The 15844-nt window shown below is 37.0% G+C and overlaps 1 protein-coding gene across 3 annotated transcripts in view; it reads right to left on the minus strand.

Annotated features, from left to right (window-relative positions):
* The window catches only part of MYO9A (myosin IXA), a 391855-nt gene that overhangs the window by 164494 nt on the left and 211517 nt on the right, over window positions 1–15844 (minus strand). For all 3 annotated transcript variants that reach the window (XM_058294436.2, XM_071214269.1, XM_058294435.2), the window contains exon 16: window positions 4468–4543. In XM_058294436.2, coding sequence (XP_058150419.1) covers window positions 4468–4543 — 76 coding nt within the window. The remainder of the gene's footprint in view (window positions 1–4467; window positions 4544–15844) is intronic.

The following is a 15844-nucleotide window of genomic DNA, read 5'->3' on the forward strand; positions in this document are numbered from 1 at the left end:
GCTTTCCTCTTGCTGCTTTCAGAATTCTCCATTTATCTTTAGCATTTGACATTTTCATTAATATGTGCGGTATAGTAGATCTCTTAGGATTTATTCTAAATGGACGAGTTTGCCTTCTTTGACATGTATATTTATGTCTTTCCTAAGAGTTGGGAAATCTTCAGCCATATTTTCCTCTTACATTCTTTCTGTCCTTTTTTCCTTCTCTTCTTCTGGGACACCCATAAGGCATATGTTGTTTGCTTCATGTTGTCACCTAAATTCCAGACACACTACTCGGTTTTCCCATTCTTTTCTATAACCATTCTTCTGACTGTATGATTTAGACTGTTCTGTCTTCTAGGTCACTGATTCTTCTGCCTATTTAAATCTGCTGTTGTATGCCTCGAGTGTATTTTTTGTATTTATTTTTATTCTTTTTTTAAAAAAGATAAATAGATCACACAAAACATTACATTAAAATCTGTAAGAGGTCCCCATATATCCCCCTCCCCACTCCACCCTCACTGCTCCCACATCAACATCTAGTGTTATTTTTAATCTCTACTATTGTGCCTTCCGTCCCCACAATTTATATATCTCTTTATACTCTCAAATTCTTTATTCTCACACATTTTCTTCTTAATGGCCTTTATGTATATTTTCCATCATATCCTTGAATTGCTTTAGGAGATTTGTTTGAACTTCTTTGATTACTTGTTCCAAATTGTGTCTCCTCTGAAGTTTTAACTTGTTCCCTTGACTAAGCCATATTTTCTTATTTCTTATTATAGCTTGTAATTTTCAACTGATATCCTCTGAATCTGATTATTTTGATGTGTTAACTCTAAGGGTCAGTTTTTCCCTCATTCTTAGGGATTTATTGTTATTTGGCTTTGTGTTAAGGCTCTTCTTTGATTCTTGGTCCAACATAATCTGGGCCTTTAGAGTAGCTTGTGTTTAACTGTTCAGATTTTCTCAACTCTTCTGCACTTGATTCTTGTCCTGGATATGCAGTACAATTTTTAAGACAGCATTTTTTGTATAATTGTTCCATCTCCAGAAAAAAGCTTCTCTGTTCCTTATCAGGGAATCTTGATCTGTTCTGCTTAGTTTTATACAGAATTTTCTCCCTAGCTCCTACGATTTGTTTAAAATTTCCCCTTCACTCAGTGCCCCACTTTACTCCCTATACTTTTCAGTTTTGGGACTTCCCATCCTATAGCAGTTCAGTTGAAACATATAACCCCCACTTTTCTTAGTCTGTGAGGCTTTTCTGCATCTGGTTTCTTCCCCATTAGGGTATCCTACCTCAGTCCAGAAAGGTAGATCAATCCAGAAAATTCTGTTTTGCATTTAGGTGGTCCAGCCATCAGAAACTGAACAGAATGAGCACAGCACTTGCCAGCCTTTCTACTGTGGTCTCCCCACTCACCTTTGTGGGGCTTTCTGTATCCAGTACTACTCAACAGCTTGTATTCTGCTCTGAGTCTCTGTGGACTCGGGTCCCTGTGGTGGAATGTGTGGGCTCTAACTTGCTGGGAGGAGTGGCTCTATAGTCTGTATCCCTGGTGGGAGGTGGAAGGGATCAGTGCTGCTGCCTCTGAGCAACTCCCACATGGCGCAGAACTAGTGGGTCCATGACGAAAGTTTCCTACCTGATATTTTTCCTTTCCTTGATTTATTGTTTGTGGAGTGCTTCTCCATTCTCAACTTTCCTCCAGAGTTCTAAGCATGTGAGATTTTTCCTTTTATTCACTGAATCTCTGCAGAAGATTTTTTTTCAGGGGCTGTCTTATGTCACCATGTTGATGATATCACTCTCCACACCAATCAATCTTAAACCTATATATCAGTGTACCCCAAGTGATGTAATGATATTGATTCCTCTCATTCCTCAGGGCGGTTGGGCAAGATATGAGGTGGACAGAGCTGCAATCCAATAATCTCTACCACAAGCAACTTCTTTAATTCATTTTATTTTTCTTTAGTTCATTTTGAAGTATCATACATAAAAATAATAAACAAAACAACGAACAAAAAAATAAAGTACCATACAAGTAAAATTTTCCATATATTTGTTATTTGACATAATTTTGAAAATAATTCAGCAAACATAAAAACCAAAGCCCCCTAATAGAAAGATCACTTCAGGTATCCAAAATTGAAAGTTCAAAGAAACAAATACAAACCAGAAATTTGGAGATGTGTAATCATTAAATTATTTTGTAAAATGGGGCAAATCAGTTTCTTTTTTATTTAAGTCAGAAAAATGTGTTCCTTAAACTAGGGATCTCTAATCAGCAGTGTGAAAATACTGCCAATAGATAGAAGTAATACCAGTTAGCAGATTTACGATCTAATTTGTACTTGGGTAAATTTAACATGCAGATATCTCTCCTTTGCCATGTCTATGGAGTTCTCTCTAGTCATCTGTGTATCGTCTTTGTGTATCTAGTTCTGTGTCTCCTTGGTTTATCATTAGCCAAGTCTCAATGTTAAGGAAACAAAGGGATTATACTATAAAGAAAGCCTGTAGCTCAATTTGCTGACATTTAAGATGAATAAAAATAGTTGAGGCTGGATGCATGGGCTGTAATAGCTCTCGCTTGTAAGACTACTCAGCCTAAGGCTTCTTTTAGTAATCAGTGAAAAGTCGTAAAAAAGTTACTGAGATAGACAAGTGACTATGTATATTAAAAAGACATCTTGTTAAGCAGATGTGGCTCAACTGATAGAGCATCTGTCTACCATATGGAGGGTCCAGGGTTTGATCCCCAGGGCCTCCTGACCTGTGTGGTAGGTTGGCTCACATGCTGTGCTGCCATGTGCAAGGAGTGCTGTGCCACATAGGGGTGCCCCGTGTAGGGGTGCCCAATGCACAAGGAGTGCGCCCTGCAAGGAGAGCCACCCCACATGAAAAGAGTGCTGCCCGCCCAGAAGTGGTGATGCAAACATGGAGAACTGATGCAGCAAGATGATGCAACAAAAAAGAGATGCAGTGTCTCAGTGCTGCTGGATAATGCAAGCAGATGCAGAAGAACACAGTGAATGGACATAGAGAGCAGATGGGGGGGGGGCACGGAAGGGGAGACAAATAAAAAATAAATCTTTGAAAAAAAAATAGACATCTTAACTCAAATTGGAAGAAAAGATCAATGAAGCTGTACTTTAATTTTAATAATAGGCCATCTTTATTAATTCCAATATAAGGCATTGAGAAGCTTAATTCTCTTAAAAAAGACTATAATGTAGAGAGCAAACCTTAGAAACTAAAAAGCTCTTTTGCTCATATAAGGCGAAATCCTTATAAAATGGTATGTTTGGTATATATAAAGGACAAAGAAGCTTTATCTAAAACTAAAATGTTCAAGTTCCATTTGGCAATTTGTCATTGAAATTGGTGTGGCAGTTTGAGGTTATTTATGAATCCCAAAAAGAGAAAGATTATGTTTGTAATCTAATCTATTCTGGGTGTGATACCCTTTGATTATATTGGAGTCAGTTGAGGGGCCCTTGATTAAATTACCTGTTAAGATTAGGGCTTTGATTTAATCATGTCAGTAGGGTTTAACTCATTTTAAGTCCCCACCACATTCATGGGCTATATAAACGAACACTGAATCATAGAAGTAGATATATGGAGAAGATACACAGAGGAACAGGGAGCACTCCATTGACACAGAGGAGGACAGAACGTAATCCTGGGGCCCTAGAGAGAATGAGCTATCTCCCTGATAGTTTGCAGTTGAAGAGACCACAGCCCTGAGCAGCTGAGCAGGCCCGGAAAGAAAAGAGCCCTCCAACTTACAGCTGAGACCAGAAGAAGCCTTAAGAGGAAACAGGAAGACCAAACCCTCGAAGAGGTCACCTGCCATCTTATTTCAACACATGGCAACAGACTTTGGTGAGGAACTAAACTTAAGTTGAACTCTTTAGGGCCTTATAACTGTAAGCTTTTACCCCAATTAAATACCCTTTATAAGAGCCAAGAGATTTCTGGTAGTTTGCATCAGCACCCCTTTTGGCTGACTAATACAGATGGTAAAAGGTAAGCCTTAGTAACCATACTCAGCAAGAAAAGGCATTCTGTACCAACAGGATTTCTCCACTGAAATCATCAATGGTTTCTTACATATAACACCAAAAGCACATGCAACTAAAGGAAATAAAGATAAGACATTAAAATGCAAGGAGGGCTTTAGAAATGAAAACATATGAGGTCACTTAAAAGTATTCTGGAGAAGTTTTTAAAATTGAACAGCCATATTACTAAAGGCAATCTTGAAAAATTCAGATTTAATCCATATGTTAACTTTAACCTTATTAAATTGCTATTACACAATTTCTGAAGACTTTAAGGAATTAAAAAAGTAAAAACCAAATCAAGCCTGATTTTCTTCATATTTTTAAATACACAAAACTATGAATAAGAATTGTAGTTAGTACTTCCACATTTCCTTGAAAACATAAACCAAGTATACTTACTGCTGATTTTTTTCATTTAGAGTATTCATGCCCTGGAGATCAGAAAGAGGCGTTCTAGGATTTTTCCGGGTTATACCTAGTAAACAAACAGCAGAAATTTTCAAATCAGTGCTAAGAAAAAGTAAGATCAAAAGAAATGAATGTACTTGAATAGTAAATATTAAAGGAAATTTTCAGAAATGTCTCAATAATAATGTATGCCAAATATGTGACTATAACTTAGAAATTATGTTTAACTAAAAATGAATCCAATCAAGGGACTTAATAATAATAAATTCTCTTATTTCACCTCTAATTTAAGTAAAACAACAGGGACTACAAGGCTGAAGATCTGGAAGCACAGAATTTCATTTATTATTTCCACATTAAAAATTTCTAATCAGAACTCTTTGCATAATTATTCAGCAATAAATATATAAAATGCTGAAATGAACTACAGATTTTAATGATCAATTAATCTTATAGATAAACACACTGGTAATAATCAAAGAAGACAAACTGCTTCCCTTAAGGATCACGAATATTTTTAAAGTGATAATTTTATTCAAATTACATGATAAATATTTAAACTCTATGCTGACAATTTTCATGAAATACACACCAAAAAAAATCCTCCAATATATGTAAGACACGATGAAAAATGAAGTAATATTATCTTTAATACAGATGTCATGATCTTGTAAGAAGAAAATCTAAAGGAATAAAAAACTCTTAGGAACTAATAAACTTCAGAAAGATTAAAAGATACAAGATCAACATACAAACATCCATTGTATTTCCATACCCTAGCAATGCATAATCTGAAAATGAAAATAAGAAAACAGTTACACTTACAATAAAATTAAAAAGAAATAAATTTAACAAAAGAAGTGTGAGATGTACACTAAAAACTATAAAACATCATTGAAATAAATTAAAGAAGACCTAAATAAATGAAATGACAACTCGTATTCATGGACTGGAAAATTTATATTATTAAGATAGCAAGAGTCCCCAAACCAAAATCCCAGCCGTCTTTTTTTCACAGAAATGAAAAGGCTGATGCTAAAATTCCTATGGAAACTCAAGGGATCCAGAAGAGACAAAACAATCCTGGAAAGGAAGATTCTAAGTTGGAGTTCTCACACTTCTGATTTCAAAACTTGCTGCAAAGACAGAGTAATTTAAACAATATGCTACTGGGAAAAAGATACACAGACAGATTAATGGAATAGAATGGAGCATCCAAAAATAAATGCATTCATGTATGGCCAATTGCTTTTCAATAAGGATGCAAAGACCATTCAACAAGTAAAGAATAATCTCTTTAGCAAATTATCTTGGGACAATTAGATATCCACATGCAAAATTACGAAGTTACACCTCTACTGCATGCCATATACTAAATTCTGTTCAAAAGGTTTCAAGATCTAAAAGGAAATGCTAAAATCCTTAGATGAAAACACAGGTGTCAATCTCAGTAACACTGGAATCATCAATGGTTTCTTACATATAACACCAAAAGCATATGCAACCAAAGGAAATAAAGATAAACTGGACTTCATCAAAATTAAAAATATTTGTGTTTCAAGAAAGAGAAAAGACAACACACAAAGTGGTACAAAATATTTACAAATCATATATCTGATGAGAGACTTGTACTCAAAACATATTTTAAAAATTCTTACAACTCAAGACAAATAACCCAAATAAGAAATGATCTGAATAGATATTTCTCCAAAAGAGACAGAAACCACCAATAAGTGCATGAAAAGATGCCTGACAATTAGTCATCAGAGAAATGCAAATCAAAACAGCAATGAGATGTTACTTCATTTACTAAGATGGCTGTAACGGCTGTAATAAAAAAACACATAATAACAAGGATGTGGAGATATGAGGACCATATACACTCCCGAATGTAAAATGGTGCAGCCACTTTAGACAAAAAGTCTGGCAGTTCATCAAAAAGTTAAGTAACCATCGGACTCAACAATTTTACTATTAATACTTATTAAGAGAACTGAAAACCTTATTATCTATATACAAACTGTTACTAGGAAAATAATTTGCCTTCTGATCAAAAAATTCAGTTAGTACTTTACTTTGAACAACTTTATTTTCTTATATTTTGGAACACAATTTTAAAATCAGTTTCTTCAGTTCCTACTTCAGAGACATCAATTATCCCTAAGATTGATTTACATTTTCTATCCTCCAAATGCAATCTTTTCTTCTGCATATTAACACATAATCATCTCATGCCTTTCTTTCGCATCAGGAATTCAATTTTTCAGTTCCATTTCCTCTATTTCTTGAGCTCTTACAAATATGTATGCCTCTGCTTGTTTTATTAGCTCACAAATCTCTTTTACATATCATTCTGATATTTCATACTCTTGAAATTTGTGTTTTACTTTATTAGATTGATGTTCTTAAATTCTTCTATGCAAGTAAAGTACTCACAGGAAATTTTCTTCTCTTGCCTAAGCAACCTTATTTTCTTCCCTCTGATAATTTTTAAATGAACTATTAAATATTTCAAACATAAAAGGAATAAAGATCTATACTAAACACTTGTGAGTGATCACTCAGCCCTATGTAACACCCTCACAGATCTTATTCAAACAGTATCAAATCCCAAAACCTCCTACTCTTTGGGATTAGCCAAAAAAGGCCTTAACTATATTTAAGGATTTACATGAAAAGACTGTCTTAATGAGTTAACACAGTAAATTACATGACAGATAAGGAAGCTGTACAAAGGAATCAAATTACTATAACTGAGGAATAAAATTTTCTAGAATGAAATATTAACTCTGGGGGTTTAAGAGAAGCCTGAAAATGCATAGGCAGAGTAAATTTACCCAAATTCTGAAGGCCCTAGGATTTTCAGAATGGTGAGCACTGGCTTCAACTTTAAGTCAACAGCTGCATTAGGGTCTAAGAAGAGAGTTAGCCTAATCCTTAAAGCTTTGATACCAAGAATTGTCTTCTCTCTTAGCTATGAAAGTCCTATGTGGCATCTTCTTTCAATATAAGGTTGTTTCATCTAACACTGAAAATATGTTTAGTATAATTACATTGGTCAATTATCTTATGCTAGATCTTCTAAATAACGTGCTGTAGCACATTTAATTTTTAGGTGAGACAGCTTCATTTCTTAAATCTCATATATCAACCTCTGCTAGCTTCCAACTTTTGTTCTGCAGCTTCCTCACCTCTCTCAGCCTTCACAGAATGGAAGATAGTTCTACAACCTTGCTCTGGAGTAGGCTTTGGCATAATGGAATGTTGTGCCTGGTTTGATCTTCTATCTAGACCACTAAAACTTCTCTGTATCAGGAATAAAACTGTTTTGCTTTCTTATCATAGATATGTTCACTGGAGAAGCACTTTTAATTTCCTTCAAGAACATTTCCTTTGCATTCACAACTTAGCAAACAGTTTGGCACAAGAGGCCTAGACTTCAGCCTATCTCAGCTTTTGACATATCTTCCTCAGTAAGCCTGATCATTTCTCCTTCGATTTAAAGTGAGAAGTGATTCTTCTTTTCAATTAGAAGACATTGCAGGGTTATTAACCAGCTTAATTTCAATATTTTTGTGCCTCAGGGAATAGAAAGGCCCAAGGAGAGGAAGAGATGGGGTAGAGCCAGTTGGTAAAGCAGTTTGAACACATCTATCCACATCCTAATCATAAATTAGTACTGTCATCTTCATAAATTTAAGCTACTGCAGAGTGTGTTAAACACAGCTATTTCAATGAGATTATAATTTTCACTTGTCTAATGATTAAAGAAGCTGAACACCTTTCTCAAACCTAAGGATCCTTAATATATCTTTTTTTTCTTGCTTCCACGGCTCTTTCATCTCAAAAAAAAAATATATATATATATATATACACATATATATCTTCTTTTGTGAACAGTATGTTCCAAGCTTTTATCCATTTTTTACTGAGGTGTTTATTATTATATAAGTTCTTTATATATTCTGTTTCTAAGTCTATTATCAGATATCAATAATGCAAATTATTATAAATATTTTTGGAGGCAATGGCATGACTTTCATTTTCTTAGTGTCTTTCAAAAAGCAGAAGTTTTTGATTTTGATGAACCCCAATTTAAAGATTTTTGATCCTTTCATAATTTATGCCTGTGGTGGTTTGCAGTGATGTACACCAGAAAAACATGTTCTTAAATTTAATCCATTCCTGTGAGTGTGAACCCTTATAAACAAGATCTTTTGAAGAGGATACTTTCATTAAGTTGTGGCCCAGCTAAATCAGGATCCTTGATGTCACTGATTTATCAAAGTGATTGTGGAAAAGCAATTGCCCATATGTGTGGATCTATTTCTGGACACGCTATTTCTTTATCAGTGAACAGCACATTGATTACTTTAGATTTATATTAAATCTTAAAATCATGTGGTGTAAATCTTCCAGTCTTGTTATTCTTTTTCAAAATTGTTTTGGCTAGTCTAGATAGTCTACATTTCTATATAAATTCTAGAATCAGCTTGTAAATTTCTCTATTAAAAAACCAATGGATTTAATATATAGATCTATTTGGGGAGAATTCTTAAAAGTACTGAAGATTCAGCACAAAAACATGTTATCACTATTCATTTATTTAGATATTCTTCAATTTCTCCCAGCAGTATACAGTTCTTAGACATATTTTATCTCCCTGAGTATTTCATATGTAGGGATGTTGTATTAGTTAGCCATTGCATATTAAATTATTCCAAAAGCTTGCAGTTTAAAACAACTGTTACCATTCCACACAGTTTTTGGAATAGCAGGAATTCAGAAATGGCTTAATGGGTGGTTCTGACATAAGGTGTCTCCTGAGATTATATTCAAGCTGTCAACCAGGGATGTGGTCATTTCAAGACTAGAGAGGAGTTGAAGGATCTACGTATAAACTCTCTCACATGGTTGGTGGCAAGTGTCAGGTACTCACTGTCTATTGGCCAAAGACTACAGTGGAACTCTAAATAGAGTTTCTCAAATATGGCAGTTTTCTTCTGAGACAGAGAGCTAGCAAGCGAAAAGTGTACCCAAACAGAAACCTCAGCCTTGTATCACAATCTTGGAAGTGACATACTATCACTTCCACTATATACTATATGTGTATCAAACAGACCAACTCGGGTAAAATGTGAAAGGAAACTATACAAGGTTGTGTATACAGTAGATATGGATAACTGGGAGATACCAAGGATGCTGGCTAACACAGATAAAAGATAAATGGGATTTACAACTTAAAGTTTCCAAATGTTCATGGCTTGAATATTATGCTTTACTTTTGATATATTTACCAGGTATTTTGTGAGATTATTATTAACTTCAATTTTTAGTTCTGGGAGCATTTTTAACATTCCTTAACACGTTCTATATAGACAGTCATGTTGTCTACTTCTTCCTTTGAATCTACGTACCTTTTATTTCTTTTTCTTGCCTTATTCTTTTGTCTATGTATGACCTTTAGCACAATGTTGAATATAAGCACTGAAAGCAGATACCCTTGCCTTGTTCTCAATGTTAGGGGAATATAAATTTATCTTTTGCAATTAAGGATTAAGTTACCTATTGAATTTTGATGATTGCTGTCATAAGTACGAGGCAGTTGCCTTATATTACCAGGATGCTAAAAGTTTATAAATAGGAATGCATGCAGGATTCTAACAAACTCTTTTTCTCTGTATACTGAAAATTACAGTTTTTCTCTTGTGATGATTAATATGTGAGTTATACCAACTGATATTTTAAATAAAATTTTACTGAAGTATATCATTCATAAATTAGCACAAATAAACAATAAGTTATAGCAAATGTTGTAAATTTACAAAATAAGCATGCATATCATCATACAAGGGCCCTGTACATTTACCCACCATTAACACCTTCCATTTGCTACAAACTATGAAAAAGCATCATCAAAATAGTACTACTAACCATAGCACATATCTTACTTACATTTGGTGTGTTTTCCCCCAACCCACCCAATTATTAACACCCTATATCAGTATTAATATCTGTTATCATTCAGGAGAAAATGTTCTCATATTAGTCCTGTTACCAAAATCCATCATCCACCACTGGACTTCCTGTGTTATACAGTCCCATACTTTGTACAATCCACTCAAAGTATATACTCAGTGGCTTTCATTTTCATTACAGAGTTGTGCTGTCAGAACCTCAGTTAATTTTAGAACATTTTCATTACTCCAAAAGGAAAAACCCCATACTCCCTCATAACCTCTCATTGTTGTTCCTTAGTATTGAAAAAATATGTTCTCACCATCACTGCAAAATATTACTGTTAACTTTTTGTTAACAGTAAGTTATAATAGTAGTAAGTTTTCCATGTATAACCATATTCTTAGCCACTTTCTAAAAGAACATTCTTATGTTTACACTATTTACCACCATCTCCATCCACCACTGAAATCACTTTGTTATACATACTCTAGGTTATTCTCTAATTTCCTTTCAATTGACATTTACTTCCACATACTACCCCTTTTCAGTCACAATCACATTTATAAATCAACAGCATTAGTTATACTCATAAAAATGTGTTACTCTTGACTCTGTTCACATCCTCACTTATATAATTAACCTTATTAATAATGCTATATACATTAGGCATCATCTCTCATTTTTGATCTACCTTCTACTTCCTAGTAACCTATACTCCAGAGTTCACCTCCATGAGTTTATTCATTGTATTTAGTAAATATTAGTGAGTCATATCACTGCACCATCCTGTTGCTTCAGCTAGCCACACCAGCCTGTCACATCAGCTTGCTGTCTTGCTCATCCTCTCGCAAGAGGCACCGGAAACTGAACCCACGACACCCATGTGGTAGACAGGCGCCCAACTGCTGAGCCACATCTGCTTTCCAATTAGGGAGGTTTTATCATTATTATTATTATTATATTTTTTAGAAGGTACCAGGGATTGAACCCAAACCACTGAGATACATCCACTTCCCAATGAGAGTTGTTTTTTTCATGTTTGCTTTTGTTTTTAGGAGGTACAAGGGATCGAACATGAGACCTCATACCTGGGAAGCAGGCACTCAACCACTTGAGTTACATCCACTTCCCCTTAGGGAAGTTTCTTATGACTGTCTCAAACTACTTGTCATTGGTTTGTTGAGGTCTTCTATTTCATCTAAGGCTAGTATAGGTTATTCATGTGTAGTCTTAGAATTCGTCCATCTAGTCTACATTGTCTGGTATTTAGGCATATAGTAGTTCACAGTCTCCTCTTATGCTCTCTCTTATTTCTGTGGGGTCACTGGTAATGCTCTCATTTCTGATTTTATTTATTTGCATCTTCTTCCTTTATTTCACTGTTAAGTTTAGCTAAGGGTTTGTAGATTTTGTTGATCTCAAAGAACCAACTTTTGGTTCTGTTGATTTTCTTCATTTTTGTTTTGTTTTCAAGTTCATTTATTTCTGCCCTGATCTTTATTATTTCTTTCTTTCTGCTTGCTTTAGGATTGGCTTCCTGTGCTTTTTCTAGTTTTTCCAGGTGTTTAGTTAGGTCTTTGATTTAGCGTTCTTCTTTTTTAAGATACACATTGAGGGCTGTAAATTTCCTTCTCATTGCTATATTTGTGGGGTCTCACAGGTTTTGGTATGTTGTGTTCTACATGAATTTCCCCTTTTCCATCCATTATTGATATCCAGCTTCATTCCATTATGAGCAGAGTAAGTATTTCATATAATCTCAATCTTTTCAAATTAAGACCTTTCTTGTGACCCAAGAAATTGTCCATCTGCTCCCCCACCCTCATTTTAGAAGGACAGTTTTGCCAGATACAGAATCCTTCACTGGAAGATTTTCCTCTTTCAATACCTTAAATACATCATTACCACTGTCTTCTCACCTCCATGATTTCTGATGAGAGTTCAGTGCACGTACTGAGGTTCCCCCTGTATGTAAAGCATTGCTTTTCTCTTGCTGCTTTCAGAATCCTCTCCTCATTTCTGATATTTGTCATTCTGAATAGTAGGTATCGCAGAATAGGTCTACTGGGTGCTTTGCCCTTCTTGGATATTTATGTCCTTCATAAGGGCCAGGAAATTTTCAGTCATTATTTCCTCAAATATTCTTTCTCCCCCTCTCCATTCTCTTCCTCTTCCAGGACACTGATAACATCTGTTTGTGTGTTTCATGTTGTCGTTCAAGTCCCTGTGGCCCTGTTCCATTTTTTACATTCTGTTCTCTTTCTGTTATCCTGTATTTTCAAGTTCAGATGTTCTGTCCTCAATATACTAATTCTGTCTTTTATCAATTAAAACTTGCTAATTAAGTGCCTCTAATTGTATTTTCTAATCTCATCCATTGTGTCTTTCATTCCTATTAGCTCTGTTACGTTTCTTTGCAGGCTTTCAAATTAATCTTTATGCTCACCCAGTGTTTTCTTAATTTTCTTTATCTCTTTAGTCATATTTTCCATCCATTTTTTAAGTTGACTTAGGAGATTTGTGTGATTAGCATTGATTAGTGGTCTTAAATCCTATACCTTGTCAGGTTATTTGGTCTGTTCCTCTGACTGGGCCATCTCTTTCTGTTTCATATAATAGCCTATAATTTTCTGCCAATGTCTAGGCATCTGAATATGCTGGTAAATTAACACTTTGGATCAATTTCTTTCTCTTGCCTACTGCTTTTCATTTATCCCACAGTTCTTCTTTGATTTGTGGTTCAATTTATTGAGTCTTTAAAATTGCTCAGCTTGGCCCACACAGCAAGCTGGCCCATATGGGAATGCTGCCCCACATGGGAGTTCTGCCCTGAGTGAGAATGCTACCCACTGTTGTTTTATTTATTCATTTATTTTTAAGATTTATTCATTTATTTATTTCTCTCCCTTCCCACCCCACCCTCCGCCCCAGCTGTCTGCTCTCTGCGTCCATTCGCTGTGTTCTTCTGTGACCGCTTCTATTCTTACCAGTGGCACTGGGAATCTGTGTTTCTTTCTGTTGTGTAATCTTGTTGTGTCAGCTCTCCGTGTGTGCAGCACCATTCCTGGGCAGGCTGCACTTTCTTTCGCACTGGGCGGGGCGCACTCCTTGCGCATGGGGCTCCCTTACACGGGAGGCACCCCTACGTGGAACGGCACTCCTTGCGCGCATCAGCACGGCACATGGGCCAGCTCTACACGGGTCAAGGAGGCCCGGGGTTTGAACCGCAGACCTCCCATGTGGTAGACAGACACCCTAACCACTGGGCCAAGTACACTTCCCTCATGCCTGGATCTTAAGGATGCCTTCTTCTGCATTTGAATAGCATCCCAGAGTCAACCAATTTTCCCAATTTTCGCCTTTACGTAGGACAATCCAAGCTCCAGCAAAAAGCAACAGCTAACCTAGACACAGCTCCCTCAGGGATTCAAAAATGCATCCACTATTTTTGGACAAACCCTGGCCAGTTATCTCAAGTCCTTTAAACCAGAAAGTCACATTGTTTTCTCCTCCAATATGTAGATAACCTCATCCTCAGAAGTCCCACCTACCAAGACTGTGCTAGCGGAACCCATGCCCTCTTAAAACATCTGCAACAAAAGGGTTTTCAGGTGTCTAAAAAGAAAGCCCAAATCTGCCTACCTTAGGTCAAATATCTAGATTATAAAATAGCACACGGGCTCCACGAATTAGGACCTGAAAGAAAAGAAGCAATTGGTAGCCCCCCTGAGCCCAACACTAGCTGAAAGTTGCAAGAATTCCTTGGAGCGGCTGGATTCTGCCGCATTTGGATCCCTAATTTTGGGGTCCTCATGCACCCTTTGTATGAAGCCACAAAGTGGGGAGCTTGTGAACCCCTGCTCTGGGAAAGCCCACAGAAAAACGGTTTCGCCGCTCCCAAGCAGGCTCTGATGGCCTCGGGTTTCCAGATCTCAGTAAATTGTTCTACCTCTACGTCCATAATTGCCAGAGCATCACAGTAGGAGTACTCACTTAGTACCTAGGTTCCTGGCAAAGACCTGTAGCCTATCTATCCAAACAACCAGACACTATAGCCCAGGGATGGCCTTCATGCCTGCAAGCTGTAGCAGCTGCAGCAATGCTAACACTAGAAGCCATAAAATTAACTCTTGGGCAGCCTATGATTGTTCAGGTTTTGCATGCAGTAGTCACAATCTTAGAAGCCAAAGGAACACACTGGCTTACTAATAGCCACCTGATTAAATATCAAACCCTATTATGTGAAAATCCATCCATCCAACTGGAACTTGTTTAAAAAAAAACAAAACAAACAACCTTGAATCCTGGTACCCTGCTACTCACTGGGCCAGGGTTTCAACCCATAACTGCCTGAAGACATTGCAATAGGTGTATTCCAGCAGGCCGGACCTCCAAGACCAGCCACTACAAATCCCAACATGGAATTCTTCACAAATGGGAGTAGCTTTGTTCAAGGCCGTGACCAGCGAGTGGGGTACACTGTGGTGACTTCCAAAACCACAGTGGAGGCCCAGCATCTTCCAGATAACATATCAGCACAAAAAGCCAAACTCATTGCCCTCACCCGAGCCCTACAACTTGCGACTGGGGCCAAGGATAACCTCTACACAGACTCCAAATATGCCTTCCTTACCCTGCACGTGAATGGAGCCTTATACAAACAAAAAGGACTCATTAACTCGGGAGGAAAGGACATTACATATGGCACACATATTCTGGAACTACTAGAAGCAGTTTGGGAGCCCATCAAAGTGGCTGTGATGCACTGCAAGGGACACCAGACAAGCCAAAGCATCAACGCTCAAGGAAATCAGAGGGCAGATGCTGTGGCAAAAAGTGGCACGGGAGGAATCCCTATCTGAGAACCTGGCCACTGCCCTCATTCCCCAACCTCTTAACTATCAGAAACTCCAGTATACACTGCCTGCTCTCATCCCGCAGCCTCTGAATCACCGGGAGCCACAATATACTCAAGCCAAGAGAGAGTGGATACTCTCTGAGAGCAGGACACACGGAGCAAAGGGTGGTGGACACTGCCCGATCACAGAATAGTTGTGCCTCGAATATTAGGTGCAATGATAGTTCAGGACTACCATGAAAAGACATCTTAAAGAAGTGTTAGAAAGATTCTTCTACATCTAAGTCTAGATGCTATCACCCATGCCGTATACCAGTAGTGCATGACATGTGCAAATAACCCTTGCCAGGGACCCACGGGAGCCTGAGGAGTCCAACAAAATGGCAATATGCTTCTCGAAGATCTAGTAGTTGATTTCACCAAAATGCCACAATCCGGAGGGTACAAATACCTCCTAGTCCTTGTTTTCACCTTTTCCGGCTAGGTGGACAACTTCCCCACTCGGAACAAAAAGGCTGAAGAAGTGGCCAAAGCTCTGCTCAGGGAAAT

Source organism: Dasypus novemcinctus, chromosome 3 (genome assembly GCF_030445035.2).
Source record: "Dasypus novemcinctus isolate mDasNov1 chromosome 3, mDasNov1.1.hap2, whole genome shotgun sequence".
In the NCBI taxonomy this organism is placed as follows: Eukaryota; Metazoa; Chordata; class Mammalia; order Cingulata; family Dasypodidae; genus Dasypus; species Dasypus novemcinctus.